A 14,161-nucleotide genomic window follows, 5' to 3' on the forward strand; every position below is an offset into this window, starting at 1 on the left:
TTCTGTTGGGAGGAGTTAGACCATAAGACCATAAGAAATAGGAACAGGAATTTGCTGTTCAGCCCTTCAAGCCTGCTCCACCATTCAGGAGGATCATGGCTAAGCCAACATTCCTCACATCCACTTTCCTGCCCTTTCCCCATATCCCTTCAGTCCCTTACTGATCAAAAGCCTATCTCAGCCTCAAGTATACACAAGGACTCTGCCCCCACAGCTCTCTGTGGCAAAGAATTCCCAACACTCAAAACTCTCTGAGAGAAGAAATTCCTCATTATCTTAGTCTCAGAATAAAGGGGCACAAATTTGAGACTATGGCTTCTGGTTTAGACTCTCCCATGAGAGGAAACATCATCTCAACATTTACCCTGTCAAGCCTGTTAAGAATCTAACGTGTCAGTGAGATCATATATCATTTTTCTAAATTCCAATAAGTAGAGTCCAAACCTGCTTAACGTTTCATCGTAAGACAATCATCCAAGTGAACCTTCTCTGAACTGCCTCCAATGAAATAATTTATTTCCTTAAATAAGGGAATTAAAACTGCTCCAGTACTCCAGATGTAGATAATTCACTGAGGTGTCTAAAAATAATAATAGGGTGATTATATTAGCGGATTTCAACTTCGCCAACATTAATTGGCTTAGTCATTTTGTAGAGTTCAGAGGGGCAGATTTCTTGAAAGGTAGTTCAGGAGAGCTTTTTATATCAATATGTAGCACGTGCAACAAGTGCTGAATCTGCTTCTTGGGAATGAAGCCGGTCAGGTATTCAAGGGGGCAATGGGGCAGTATTTTAGTGATAGTGACCACAACACAGTACAATATAGGTTTGTTATGGAAAAGGAAAATATAGTCTTCAAAAATGGGTTTGGATTGGGGAAATGTAGCTTTTATTAAAATAAAGCAGGATCCTGCCAAAGTAGACTGGGCACAGCTTCTTGTGGGAAAATCTATAGCAAAGCAGTGGGGGGGCATTCAGAAAGGAAACGAATAGAGTACAGGCCAAACATGTTCCCGTGAGTGAAATGTAGGAGCAACAAGCTCAGGTAACCCTGGATGCTTGGGAATATCAGGACTGAATTAGGAAGCAAAGAAAGACTTCCGGCAGATATGAAGGGAGTAAAACAGTGGAGGCCTTAGAAGAGTATAGAAGGTGCAGCAGGGAACTTAAGAAAGCAATTAGAGAGCAAAGAGGGTGAATGAAAAAATACTGGTAGGTAAGACTATGCAGAATCCCAAGATATTCTGTAAGTATATTACAGGTAAAATGATAACTAGGGAAAAATGGGACCCATTAGGGACCAAGGAGGCAAAGAGTGCATGTAGCTGCAGGACATTGGTAGGGTGTTAAATCAATACTTCACACCTGCCTTCACTTGGAAGAAGGAGGACGTAGGTAAAGAATCTGAGAAAAGGGACTGTAAGGTTCTTGAACTGTTTGGCATAGGGATCAAGGAAACTTTGAAGATTTTAGTGGGCTTAAAAGTGGACAGTTTTCCAGTTCCAGATGAAATGCTGCTGTAGGATGCATGGTATGGAAATACAGGGGCTCTGACCCAAATTTTTAATTTCTGTCTGACCACAGGGGAGGTGATAGAGTGTTGGAGAAAAACTAATGTGGTTTCACTTTTCAAGGAGGGTGACAGAGATAAATCAGGGAAATACAGACCAATGAGTCTCATGTAAGTGGTGGGTTTTCTTTAATTAGCTCACATTTGCCCAAGTGAATATTCATTTTTGTCTGAATTATATTTATGGAAGCTTCCTCACCACAAAGGTTAAACTGATTGGTCTGTGATTGCTGGGCTTATCTTTGCACCCATTTTTGAATAAGGGTGTACCCTTTTCAATTCCTCAGTCTTATTGCACCACCCCTCAACCTAGGAAGGATTGAAAAAGTTGGGCTAGTGTATCTGCAATTTCCATACCTATCTTTCCTTGGATCAAATTTAAATATAGCCAGTCTATGTCATACCACTTCCTTATCAAGTGTCTCAACTACCCCTTCTTTGACAATTGGGAAGTGTCTTCTTCTTTGGCAAGGACAGATGCAAAGTACTCATTCAATCAGGCAATCTGCCTCCATGTGCAAATCCCTCTTTAGGTAGAATAATTGGTCCCACTCCTTTTTTTTTAACTGCCTTTTTATAATTTATAGGCCTTCAGAAGATCTCTGGATTCTCTTTTACATGAGCTGACAGTCTCTTCTCATACTTTCTCTTTACTTCTCTTATCTGCTTTGCCAATTCTTCTCTGAATCTTCTGTATTGGGTCACAATAGGAAGTGCGTCGCTGTTCTTTCAGGAATCATAAGCATCCTTCTTTGCTGCTTCAACTTGATTTTTCTCTCTTTCATCATCCAGGGAGCTCTCGGTTTGTTTGCACTATCATTCCGCTTTGCAGGCATGCACCTTGACCACATCTGAACTATCTCCTCAAACATTGCTCAGAAAAGCATTTACATAACAACTTCCGCAAAACTCAAAAATAAGGGAAAGGATCTATCAGAAACAATCTCAATGTCGCATCCACGTGTGCCCTGTGTGAGGAACTTAAATTTCCATCACAAACAGTGGCTAGCTGGTATATTCATTTAACAAGCTGGTTGTGAAATGGACGATGTAGCTGCCATATTGAGCTGTGTATAAGTGTTGAAAGATTCGACACGTAGCATTAAAAGTAAAATAACAAGAACTTCCATTTATAAAGCTTTAGTGTAGTAAAATTTTACAAGTTGCTTCACAGGAGTGTTCACAAACAGCATATGACATCAAGCTACAAAATGGATTATTAAGGTAATTGGAGTTAAGAGGGGGTTTTAAGAAATATATCAAAGGACAAGGGCAGGTAGAAAATGGAAGAGCTTGGGGAGTCTAGGGTCAAGCTGAAGGAAAAATCACCATTGACAGAATAAAATCTGGGCTGGGCAAGAGATAAGAACCGGATGAGTATAGAGATCTTGAAAGTTTATGCAGCTATAGGAGGTAAAAGGACAGGGAGGAATGAGGTTGTGGAGGCATATGAAAACAAGGATGAGAATTTTAATTTGAAGTTTTACAAGACCTGGAGTCAATGTAACTCAGCAAGCATAGGGGTGATGCTAAACAAGATATGGTGTAAGTAGGATACAGGCATTTTGGATAGGTCCAAGTTTTTTGAGGATGGAAGATTGAAGGCTACCCAGGAGAGTATTGGAATAGTCAAGTGAGAAGTAAAAATGGCATGGATGAGGGTTTTAACAACACAAACTGAAACAGAGGTAAACATGGGAAATGTTACACAGTTAAAAAATGGTGGAGCAGTGTGATCAGTAAATTGTCTTAGGATCAAATAGGGTAACAAGCTCGTAAACAATCTGACTCAGCTTTAGACAGTGACTGGAAAGAGGAATGGAGCCAGTGGGCATGGACAGAGATTGTCACAGCAACCAAAACCTTTGTAGTGGCTTTGGTCTTTTCAATATTTTGTTGGAGGATTAAATGTTGGAAAAGCAGTGTCACAAATCAGAGACAGTGGAGGACAGTGGTAAATTAGTTAGGACTTGATGATTTCAGTGTAGATGTTGGACACAGCACTGTGTATTCAGATGGTGTCTAGGGTCAGCATTTGATGATAAATAGAAGGAGCCGAAGGATAAATCCCAGGGGACTTCACAGGTCATGGTAAGGAAATAAGAGGAGAAACAATTGCAGATAATTCTAAAGCTATGACTGGATAGATAAACATAGAAACTAGAAGCAGGAGTAGGCCAATTGGCCCTTCAATCTCCCTCCACCATTCATTTTGATCATGGTCAACCACGTCAAAGGCTGTCGACAGGTCAAGAAGAATGAGGAGGGATAGTTTACCATGGTCACGTTGACTCAGAATGTCATTTGTGATTTTGATAAAAGCCATTTTAGTGCTGTGGCATCAGGTTCAAACACAGGACTTATGGGAAACTTGGGCATGAATTTGGGAGACAACAACAGATTCGGGGACATTGGTGAAGAAAGGGAGATTAGTCATGAGGTGTGAGCTTGTGAAGACAGAGGTGCCAAGCTTGGGTTTTGGGAATGGGGTGACAATGACAGATTTGTAGGGAAAGGAGACAGTACCTAAGAAGAAATGATTAACAATATCAGTTTTCAGAAGGAACCAGGTAAACAAGTTGGGTGGTCAGCACTTTGGCGGGAATAGTTTGAAGCCAGCAGGAGGTGGGTCTTGTGAACAAGGTGAGCTTACTGTGAGCATGAGGGAAGATGGAGAGAAACTAAAGAAAGATACAAGATTAGGTCTAGAGAAGAGAGGAAATTTAGAAGATTGGCTTGGTGGGGTGGAGAAGGGGAAAGAAGCTGATGAGATGATTTCAAGCTTAGTGACAAAGAAACACAAGAGCTCCTTGCGCTTATTATTGGAATAAGCTTAGAGGAGGAGGAAAGAAGGATTTCACAAGATAAGTTGCAGTCCAGATGAGAAGCCAGGGAATTATCTTTGTATTCCTGGAACAGTGAATAATTTTAGCAGGACAGTTTAGGAACTAATAATGCATTTAGGTAGTAAAACCAAATCCAGCAGTGAATGGCATTGTCATTAATTAAACTACAAATACACATTAGTGAAGTTAAAAATAGCAACACAAAATAATACCAGCAATGTAAACAGGAATGGAAGTTAATAATATGTACAGAACAACTTGCCCAATACTTATGGGGGGATTTTCAACAGGTGGAAATGGCAGTGGAGATGGAGAATTGAAGGAATCCCCAAAGGCTTTCACATCGACGGGATCTTCCAGACCATTGTCTCCACTATGTACCAATCACATAAGGGGTTCCCAACATTTCATAGCAAGAACCATATACTTAATGGGTCTCCCATTGTATTGCCCCCACCCCCCCCCCCCAACAAGAAGGGATTCCATGCCCTGCATTTCCCCCCAACACCCACCCCCACCCCCACCCACCAGGATTATATTAGGGTTTACAACAGGCTTTGCAAAACAGGAACTTAGTGAATGGACCCTGCCAGGGTAATAACTGAAATAACAGCCCCCAGGGAGGAGAAGGTCCTGCCTGGGCAGTACCCCAGCAATGCCCCTGGCACTACCACCGGGTAACACAATCTCTTGAAGGCTGTCATCATGGGAACCGCCACAACATTTGTTTTCACTAAGTTCCAAAAATGTGGTGGGAGAAGCCAGCAATGCAGCCATGAGCAGCATGCTGCTTTTCCTGCCCGAGTTGATGTAATGACTTTAATCAGGCAATTGAGGTGTGTCTGTTAGAATATGAACTCCCTGATTAAGGGCCAAATTGATGGGCCAGAGAGCCTTTTGCTTTGTACTTAACCAGGCGTGTCAGTTCCTCTGGGTCTTCAAGTGTAGACTGCTCATTGAAAGCACTCTGTGTGCTGTTGGCAGACTTGTAAATACAGGGATTTCGGTGAAGGGATTTCTGCCTCCGAGGACTTATTATAGTTGGCATTTATTAAAAAACCCCAGAAAATTCCACCCTGAGGAGCTGCAAGTCAGTGGCCCTCTGGACAGCTTGCTGCATTTTACGGCCCATCCCCAGCCATGATGGGACCATAAAATTGCATCCTTAATCTGGTCTTGTACTTGTTAAAGAATTACACAGATTCTGTATGTTTGACAAAATGATGTGTAAAAAATATTTAGCTTACTGGATAATGTTTTGTACTAGATTTTTTCATCATGATGTCAATGTAGTGAACTGTTCCCTACAATGCATGGAATGGTCTGATCCCAATTTTCAATACGTTTACTTCACAACTAATACATATTTATTTATACCAAATATGAAAAAGCACAAAGAACAGTTCCATAGGTTATTAACCAACAGACAATAATACCTTTCCAGTGAAAATCTGAGAAACAACCAAAACAGTATAATTGGTAAAAGCTGGAACCCTCAGAGTACAATTTTACTACTGCTCATGCCACACTCCCACTGCAGCGAGGCTGGAGAATTTGGCACCCACCCAAATCTCCGTTCACTGCAGCAGGATGGGAAAATCCCACTGGCATGAACGGCCATAACATTCAGGCCTAAGTATTTTGGGCTTATAGCAAAAGCTTCATAAGGCTTTTCTGTCTCATAAAAAAATGTTTCAAAAGGGTATTTAAATCCAACTTCTACCATTAGCACAGTGCAAGGGTGGTTAGCATTGTTGCCTCACAGCGCCTGGGATCCAGGTTCAATTCCAGCCTCGGGTCACTGTATGTGTGGAGTTCTCCTCATGTCTACTTGGATTTTCTCCGAATGCTCCGGTTTCCTCCCATAATCAAAAGATGTGTGAGTTAGCTTAGTTGGCCATGCTAAATTGACCCTGGTGTCGAGAGAAAAGCAGGGTAAATGTGTGGGGTTATGGGAATAGAGTCTGGATGGGATTGAGGTCAGTGCAGACCCGATGGGCTAAATAGCCTCCTTCTGGACTGTAGGTATTCTATGATTCTAAGTTATGTAAAGTGGCAAACAAGAAATTCTGTTCTTTAACAAAAGCATTGCTTGATATGAATCCAATACAAATGCTTCAATTTAGGTTCATTAAATCTCATGGGCTCAATCATCTCAATATTGCATTTTTGTATTCTTGGTAAATGCATTTTATTTTGTTAGAGCATGCTGGTATATAATTAGGCTTTCATATCTTTAAATGACATGGGTGCAACTTACAAAGAAAAGTGTAGCTTAGGACTTTTAATAGCCAAAAAATAGGGAGCAGCTTAAAGTCCAAAGTGAATTCTTTATTAATTACTCTGTAGTGATTATAATATTATTATAGGATTAGGAATAAACTAGTCCAAAGTAAGCTTGACTTCCTTATTAAGGTAAATAAATATATGTAATACATAATTCAAAATATTCATATGCATAAATTTATACAAATGTAAATAAAGAATGTTAACTAAATAGTGCAATGGGAATAAATAAAGCTATAACAAAGGAAATGATTCTGTTTTGGATTAATATTGTCACATGAATTTTTAATGATCTGTAAAGGAGCAACAGAGAGGTATGCTGTGCTTAAGTATGTTGATGTTTATAGTCCTCAACCAACTAATAGGATACATTATGTAAAATACACAATACATGAAGCAATTGGCACATAGAAAAATTTGAAAAGGAAATCAATTCACTTACCATGATTTCTTCTGTGTCACTTCACTGGAGAACACTGGGTATAATGTGTTTTGGCTCTTTATTGCTCGAGTAGAAAGTGCTCAATTCATTAGGATACAAAATAGTTCACAAGATCCTTGCATCAAACTGTTGTAGTTGTTGTCTTCCTCAGAATAGTTTTTTGAGGCTTTGGAGCAGTCTGTGGAGGTGTGATTTTAGCTTTTATGCTTGGGAAATTATTACTAAAAGTACTGCCCGACCCTCCATTTTCAAGGGGAGGGCACTGGTGAGGTGGTTTCCCTTTTGCATTGCTCAATTCACCATGCAAATGCACATCCCTATTTCTCATGTCATATTGGACATCACAATCCGGGCAATAGCCATGGTACTGAACTTCCTCACTAAATCGAACTCTTTCCCGTGTAACCTGTGGACATTTATCTTTATCAACTCTGGGCACCAGTGGCTGTTTGCGCATTTTTTCTGGGTGGCTACCAGGGAGACAACACACATCTCCATTTGGCATTTTGTCTGTCTTACACAAGAATGCACCATTGCGAAGCAAGGCCCCATTGGTCGTCAGAGGGTTAACACAATAAGATAGTCTGCGGGGCTCCTCACATCGGATGGGGGTTAATCGTGGAGGTGGAGGTGGGGGATTGGCTTTCTTTAGAACTGTTAGGATAGCTGATGAAGTCACTGTTGTCTTGCAAATTGATCTAACTGAGTGTACTTTGATCTTATCCAGGCTTGAGGCAGTTGTACTACTTGAGGTGCTATTTATAGTATCAGTTTTGGAGCTGTCAGTCATTTCCTCCTCCAGCTGTAGGTCACAGGTTAGATGGTCTATTTGGTCAACTACCTGCAGAGGACAGGAAAAAACTGTGAGGATCTAATAAGCACGATAGCTTGTCAATCCATGGAGTTACTGTACCATTATTCACCAGGTTATGTAAATACATGCACACGATCCTGCATCTGTTTCCTCAAATTACTATGCAAACAATTGCAACCATTTAAAATGAATAAACTCCATGAAATGGTGGTGTTTAAAACAATCTTCCTCTTGACTTTCCAATTCAATAACTGACTGTACTCTATCTTCATGTGAAATACAATTATTTCTTGGAGTCAATATTAGCATGTTGAATGACTTGTTCAGCAACATTTAGCCTGAAAGTACAACACATTGGCTCAGATGTTGTGGTAGTAATGACAGTGAAACTGTTAGTGTTTACCATCATTACTCCTCCGAAACTGACAGCAAGTTCCAGATTGTGCATATGCTGCATAGTCTGCAGAAGTTGCTATCAGTGATTAAACATTTCTCCACAGGGTGCACTGGCGGAAGTTCCTCTGGACTATAAACATGTAGAAATCACTAGACTGATAAAAACTTGCCCTTTTAGGTTATCAGTGTCCCTATAAAAATCGTTGACAAAGTTATATATTTTAATGAGACAGAACTGGGGTGGAATTTAACGCTGAGCATGGTGGAACTGTCCACCAGCTTGAGAATCAGTAGAAACCCTGCTGTGGCCATTCCAAGTCCCCTCAGCTCGAGTTAACACTAATCAGGCTTGGGTATTGCTGAAAAAGAGAGACATGCTGTTAGAGATTTTCATCTTGCATTGATTAGCATCGTTCACACAAAAGTACCAACAGTAAGTGAACTAGAATTTACACTGCATGAGAAGAGTGTGCTGATTAGTTGCAAATGAACTCTAATATGTAAAGGTGTTGCCGTGGAAAATGCTGTTTGATGCTGCATTCTCTATGGCAACACCTCCACCAATCACAGTCCACTTGCCAACTGTAATGTACTTAAAGTAGTTGCATCTCTGCTGGTAGAATGTCACACGACCTATAGTAATATAAGCAAAGGGAATTGCAGACTTTTAGGGCACTTCCTCATTGGAACTTGGATGAGCAACATCTCCTAAATAAACCTGCATTGTGTTTGACTTTAACCCATGAGTGCGGCACCTCATTACTTATCACCAAACAATCAGCACTCAATTCTCATGCAACATAAACTCCTGCTCTCACATTACTGTTGGTAATTTTTTCTCAGCTATCCTGATGAGTGCAAGATGAAAAGATTTGATTGATTGTCTCTTTTGTCAGCAATACTCAAGTTTTGAACCACAAAACAACGGATCAGTAAATTGCCTAATCACATCTTCACCATGGTCAAAGGAACCTCTCACTGATGATTCTCCGGTATTGACAGCACAACTAGGAGTGATGCTCACTGCTCTTACTGCAGAAGGCCCAGGCTGCAGGATTATCATTGGACCCTGGATTGAAGGCAGGTCGGATGGTGAAATCCCCATGATGGGGAGGAGGGGATTTAGTTTTTAGGGAAGGCAGGGGTATTCATGAGTAGGTGTTCCTTGCCACCAGTGAGTTTTCTCCATGAGGCACAGGCTGTCCAATTAAGAGTGAACCCTCCTCCACAACAACAAGCTATGATTCAATACCAACAGTAGCTGGATGAGACCTGTAAGTGTCCATTTAAGGGCCTCAGTTAGCATTCAGGCAGGAAGGCCATCCTTAGCCCTTTCCATATTGGGCTTAATCGAGGGAAATCAGGAAAATGGTGGGGTTTCCATCCTGCACCTTTCCATCCAATCATAAGGCCCTCCCACCTCCCAATCCACCTCAAATTCCACCCAATTATTGCTGACCACCCTCACTGAATCTAAAAATGAATTTTATATTTGAAATGGCAAATGCCTCCAATCTTCATTTAAATGGATGGGAAATCATAAATAGCAGGCTTGCAATTTCCTCAGAAAGACTCCCTTCAAAGCCTAGACTATATCAAGAATACCTGGATGTGCAATTGGTCCCAGTATTTCTAGAGTTGTGCATGCCCACCGTTCATGATCTTAACTTCTCTGACTCATATTTTTTTTTCTTATAGCTTAGTCTTTCTGATTGTGTGCCTAATTTTGTCTGCTTTGCCTGAAGTACAGGAGACATTAGATTTAATCATATGATAAATAACTTTCCGGTAAGAAATTTTATACTCATACGCGTGGTTTCTTCTGAAGTTGAAATCCCATATGGCAATTGAAAATGTTCCATCCAATTAGTTGCATAAAGTTTAGAAACAAGTATCAGTCATGAAACTATTGGGCTGTTGTAAAGATTCATCTGATGTCCTTTAGGGAAGGAGAATTGCTATCCTTACCAGGTCTGGCCCATATGTGACTACAGACAGATGACATGCAATAGATTAATAAACTATCTTCCAAAATGATCCAGCAAGTCACTTCATTGTATTTAAGTAGGCAGCTCACACAACACAAGAGAATTTTGGAAAGGGCAATAAATGGCAGCCTTATCCACCCATATCCCATAAATGAATTAAAAAGAAAATTAATTATGTGTTCTCGTGATTATGATGTGATACCAAAATTGGGCAGCATTTGTTGAACAATCCTGAGGCCACTAAGAGCTATACTAACAACCAATTTTAGGTAATCAACCAAGCTCGTTATGTGGCTCATTTACATTGTTAGAAGCAAGTTACATTGATAAGCAGGGATCTATCCTCTGAAAACAAAAGGAATATATTCAAACCTTGCACTTTTTTGAATTACCAGGGAGCTGGGGAGCCTTGAGTTCCCCAAGACTTTCTCCATAGCAATGCCTTGGCAATCAGCACCCTTTCCTTCTATAATATAAATCATTGGCTATAAGATAAAAAGTTTTGGCAACATGTCTTTCTTTTCAGCAATATTCAAGTTCCAAACTGCCAAGTGATAGATTGGTGTACGTTAGTGTACAGCTTTCAGGTTTGTCACGGGAAACAAATCATTTTCTCTGCAGTTGTTTCGAGGTCTGGTCTGAAGGACCAGCTGGTGCGGGCCTGAGCACAACACCAAATCTTCTTGTCCCTGGCCACTTTAAACTGCCTGGACTTCTAAGGAGCTTCCTGTTCTAACTGACAAGGCAATTGCAGCCCCCAACATGGTTACCATCTACCTTTGCCACTCACACCAAGCAGGCAGCTCCCACCTCCTGCGGCTATTCAGGGTGTTTAATGGGTGCCAAATTCACCTTTTGGCCAATTCCACCATTTAAATACAAAAATTACATTGCAATAGTGACTTAGCTTGGGCATGGGAACTGTGTCAGTAATTCATCCAAGTGTCAGCTTTCCAATCTCAGGTGTCTTTTCTTTTGAAAAGAAAAGGTTAAATTGGAGATGATTGAAGCATTTATGAAATATTGAAACAAATTTGATCCAAATAAACATTTTTTTTATTCTGGTGGAAATAGAACTTTAACTCTGACAAATTGAGGACAACAACAAGAAATAGAAAATGCAGGAGGAATTCTGTATCAAAGATATAGTAAGTATCTGGAACAGAATAGCAGTGTGGGTGGAAGAACAAGAAATCTTCATGGGTTTCAAGAAGAAAATAGAAATAGTCTTCTCAACAAACAGGGTTTAAAGTTGTTAAAAAATTATCAAGGGAATAATGTGGATAGATGGGCTGGATAGACAAAGGGTTATCACCTATCTGAAACTATGAGCGATCCAACTCGTAACTATACATTTTTGATGTAACTAAATTAATACTCAGTGCCACATTTTGTACTGTGATGCTCAGATTGTAGTAAAAAATCTGACAACACCAGGTTTAAGTCCAACCGATTTATTTGATAGTACACTCACTAGCTTTCGGGGTTAGTCCCTTCGTCAGGTGAAGGGACCTGACAAAGGGACTAACCCTGAAAGCTAGTGAGTGTACTATCAAATAAATCGGTTGGACTTAAACCTGGTGTTGTCAGACTTCTTACTGTGTTTATCCCAGTCCAACACTGGCATATCCACATCATGCTCAAATTGTGCCAGAGGTGTGCAGGTATTTTATTGTCTCAGACAGATTTTCATTGCCCAGACCTGAATTAGAATCAATAATTAAATATGGAAATCAGGGCTCCATGTTAAAATTGAGTCCTGAATGAAAAATGTATCACAAATGGTTAAAACCTGTTCTTTGTATTATCCACCTTGTGATACCAAGTACTGACGAGACTAACCAGAAATCCTGAAAAAGGCCACTGGAGATCGCTCATAATTTTCAAGTTTTAGTATCGTGGGCCCATAAGCAGCAAAAGGCGGTCCCCAGGATTTTTCTGTAGTTAAGCCACTGTTTGGTTTAGTGTAGTAGCTGAATAATTACCCACTCTGCTTAAACAACTACTGCATTTTGGTGTATGTAGTTTCTCTGAAGCACTTAAGTGAACCATATCAACTGGGGTCCAGCCAGCATAGACTAGCATAAAATATCTGTTGTACTGCCACAAGTCTAACTTCTCCACCTATGTTATTATTTAGAAAAAAAATCAGAAATGTTTGAATGAGGTACTCGATAAGCTATCCATGTATTATGCATTAATTTTTCAAAAAGTAAAATGCTGGAGAGTATACAATTCCATCAAGCAAGAATTTTGTATTCCAATGTTAATTTATATTTTGTTGCCACATTAGCCCCACTCATCACATTTGTTTCATTGTGAATTGCGGGGGAAATAATTGATTCATGTTCAAAGACAACCTTCATTGCATTAAGTAGAAGGAGGCACATTTTTGACAATTCATTGGAAGTGGCAAGACCAGAATTTGTTGTTTATAGTAACTGGGTAAGAAGGTAATGGTGAGCTGTCTTCCTGAATTGATGCAGTTCAGTGAAAGTATCCCCACAGTGCTGTTCAGGAGTTCCAGAATTGTGGCCCAGCAACAACGAACAATGATCTATTTCCAAGTCAGTATGGTGTGTGACTTGGAACGGAACTTGGAGGAGGTTGTGTTCCCATACCTGCTGTTTTTATCCTAGGTGGTCGAGTTTGTGAGTTGGAAGACATTGTCGGAGATGATACACAGTAACCACAAAGTGCCAGTGATTGGGGGAGGGAATGTTTAATGTGCCAATACTTTGTCCTAGCTGATGCTGAGTTTGTTGAGTACTGTTACAGTGCTGCATTCATCCAGCCAAGCAGTGAGTATTCCATCATCCTCTTGGCTTGTGCTTTGAAGATGGTAGAAAGGATACGGGATCTGGGTACACAGGTCACTGAAAGTGACAATGCAGATGGAGAAGGTAGTCAAGAAGACATACCATATGCTTGCCTTCATCAGCCAGGGCACTGAGTTTAAAAATTGGCAAGTCATGTTGCAGCTTTATAGAACCTTAGTTAGGCTGCATTTGGAATATAGTGTTCAATTCTGGTCACCACACTACCAGAAGGATGAGGTTTGGAAACAGTACAAAAAGATTTACCAAGATGTTGCCTGGTACGGAGGGCATTAGCTATGAGGAGAGGTTGGAGAAAGTTGATTTGTTCTCATTAGAACAACAAAGGTTGAGGGGCGAGCTGATAGAAGTCTACAAGATTATGAGGCATGAACAGAGTGGATAGTCAGAAGCTTTTTCCCAGGGTGGAAAAGGTCAATTACTAGGGGCCACAGGTTTAAGGTGCGAAGGGCAAGGTTTAAAGGAGATGTATGAGGCAAGTTTTTTTTTACACAGAGGGTGGTGGATGCCTGTAACTCGCTGCCAGGGGAGGTAGTGGATGCAGATACGATAGTGAGTTTTAAGGGGCATCTGGACAAATACATGAATAGGATGGGAATAGATGGATTTGATCCACAGAAGGGTACAGGATTTTAGTTCAGTCAAGCAGCATGGTTGATGCAGGCTTAGAGGGCCAAAGGGCCCGTTCCTGTGCTGTAATTTTCTTTATTCTTTGCTCTCTTTGAGATGGGAAGTCTCATTGCAGAACAGGAAGGATGTTGGAAGTCTCACTGCAGAACCATAACACAATGGTTAGCTTCAGGGACATGGATTTGATTCCAGCCATGAGTGACTGTGTGGAATTTGCACATTTTCCCCATGTCTGTATGGGTTTCCTCTGGGGCTCCAATTTCCTCCCACAGTCCGAAGATGTGCAGGTTAGCTGGATTGACCATGATAAATTGTCCCTTAGTATCCCAAGATGTGTAATTTTGGGGGAGTG

The 14,161-nt window shown here is 40.6% G+C and overlaps 1 protein-coding gene across 3 annotated transcripts in view; it reads right to left on the reverse strand.

The window, feature by feature from the left end:
• prr16 (proline rich 16) overlaps positions 1–14,161 on the reverse strand; it is a 237,615-nt gene that overhangs the window by 91,184 nt on the left and 132,270 nt on the right. For all 3 annotated transcript variants that reach the window (XM_080189691.1, XM_080189690.1, XM_080189689.1), the window contains exon 2: positions 7,145–7,985. In XM_080189691.1, the coding sequence (XP_080045817.1) occupies positions 7,266–7,985 (720 nt within the window). In that variant the 3' untranslated portion in view covers positions 7,145–7,265. The remainder of the gene's footprint in view (positions 1–7,144; positions 7,986–14,161) is intronic.

Source organism: Carcharhinus amblyrhynchos, chromosome 5 (assembly GCF_965287045.1).
Source record: "Carcharhinus amblyrhynchos chromosome 5, sCarAmb.v2.hapA, whole genome shotgun sequence".
NCBI lineage: Eukaryota > Metazoa > Chordata > Chondrichthyes > Carcharhiniformes > Carcharhinidae > Carcharhinus > Carcharhinus amblyrhynchos.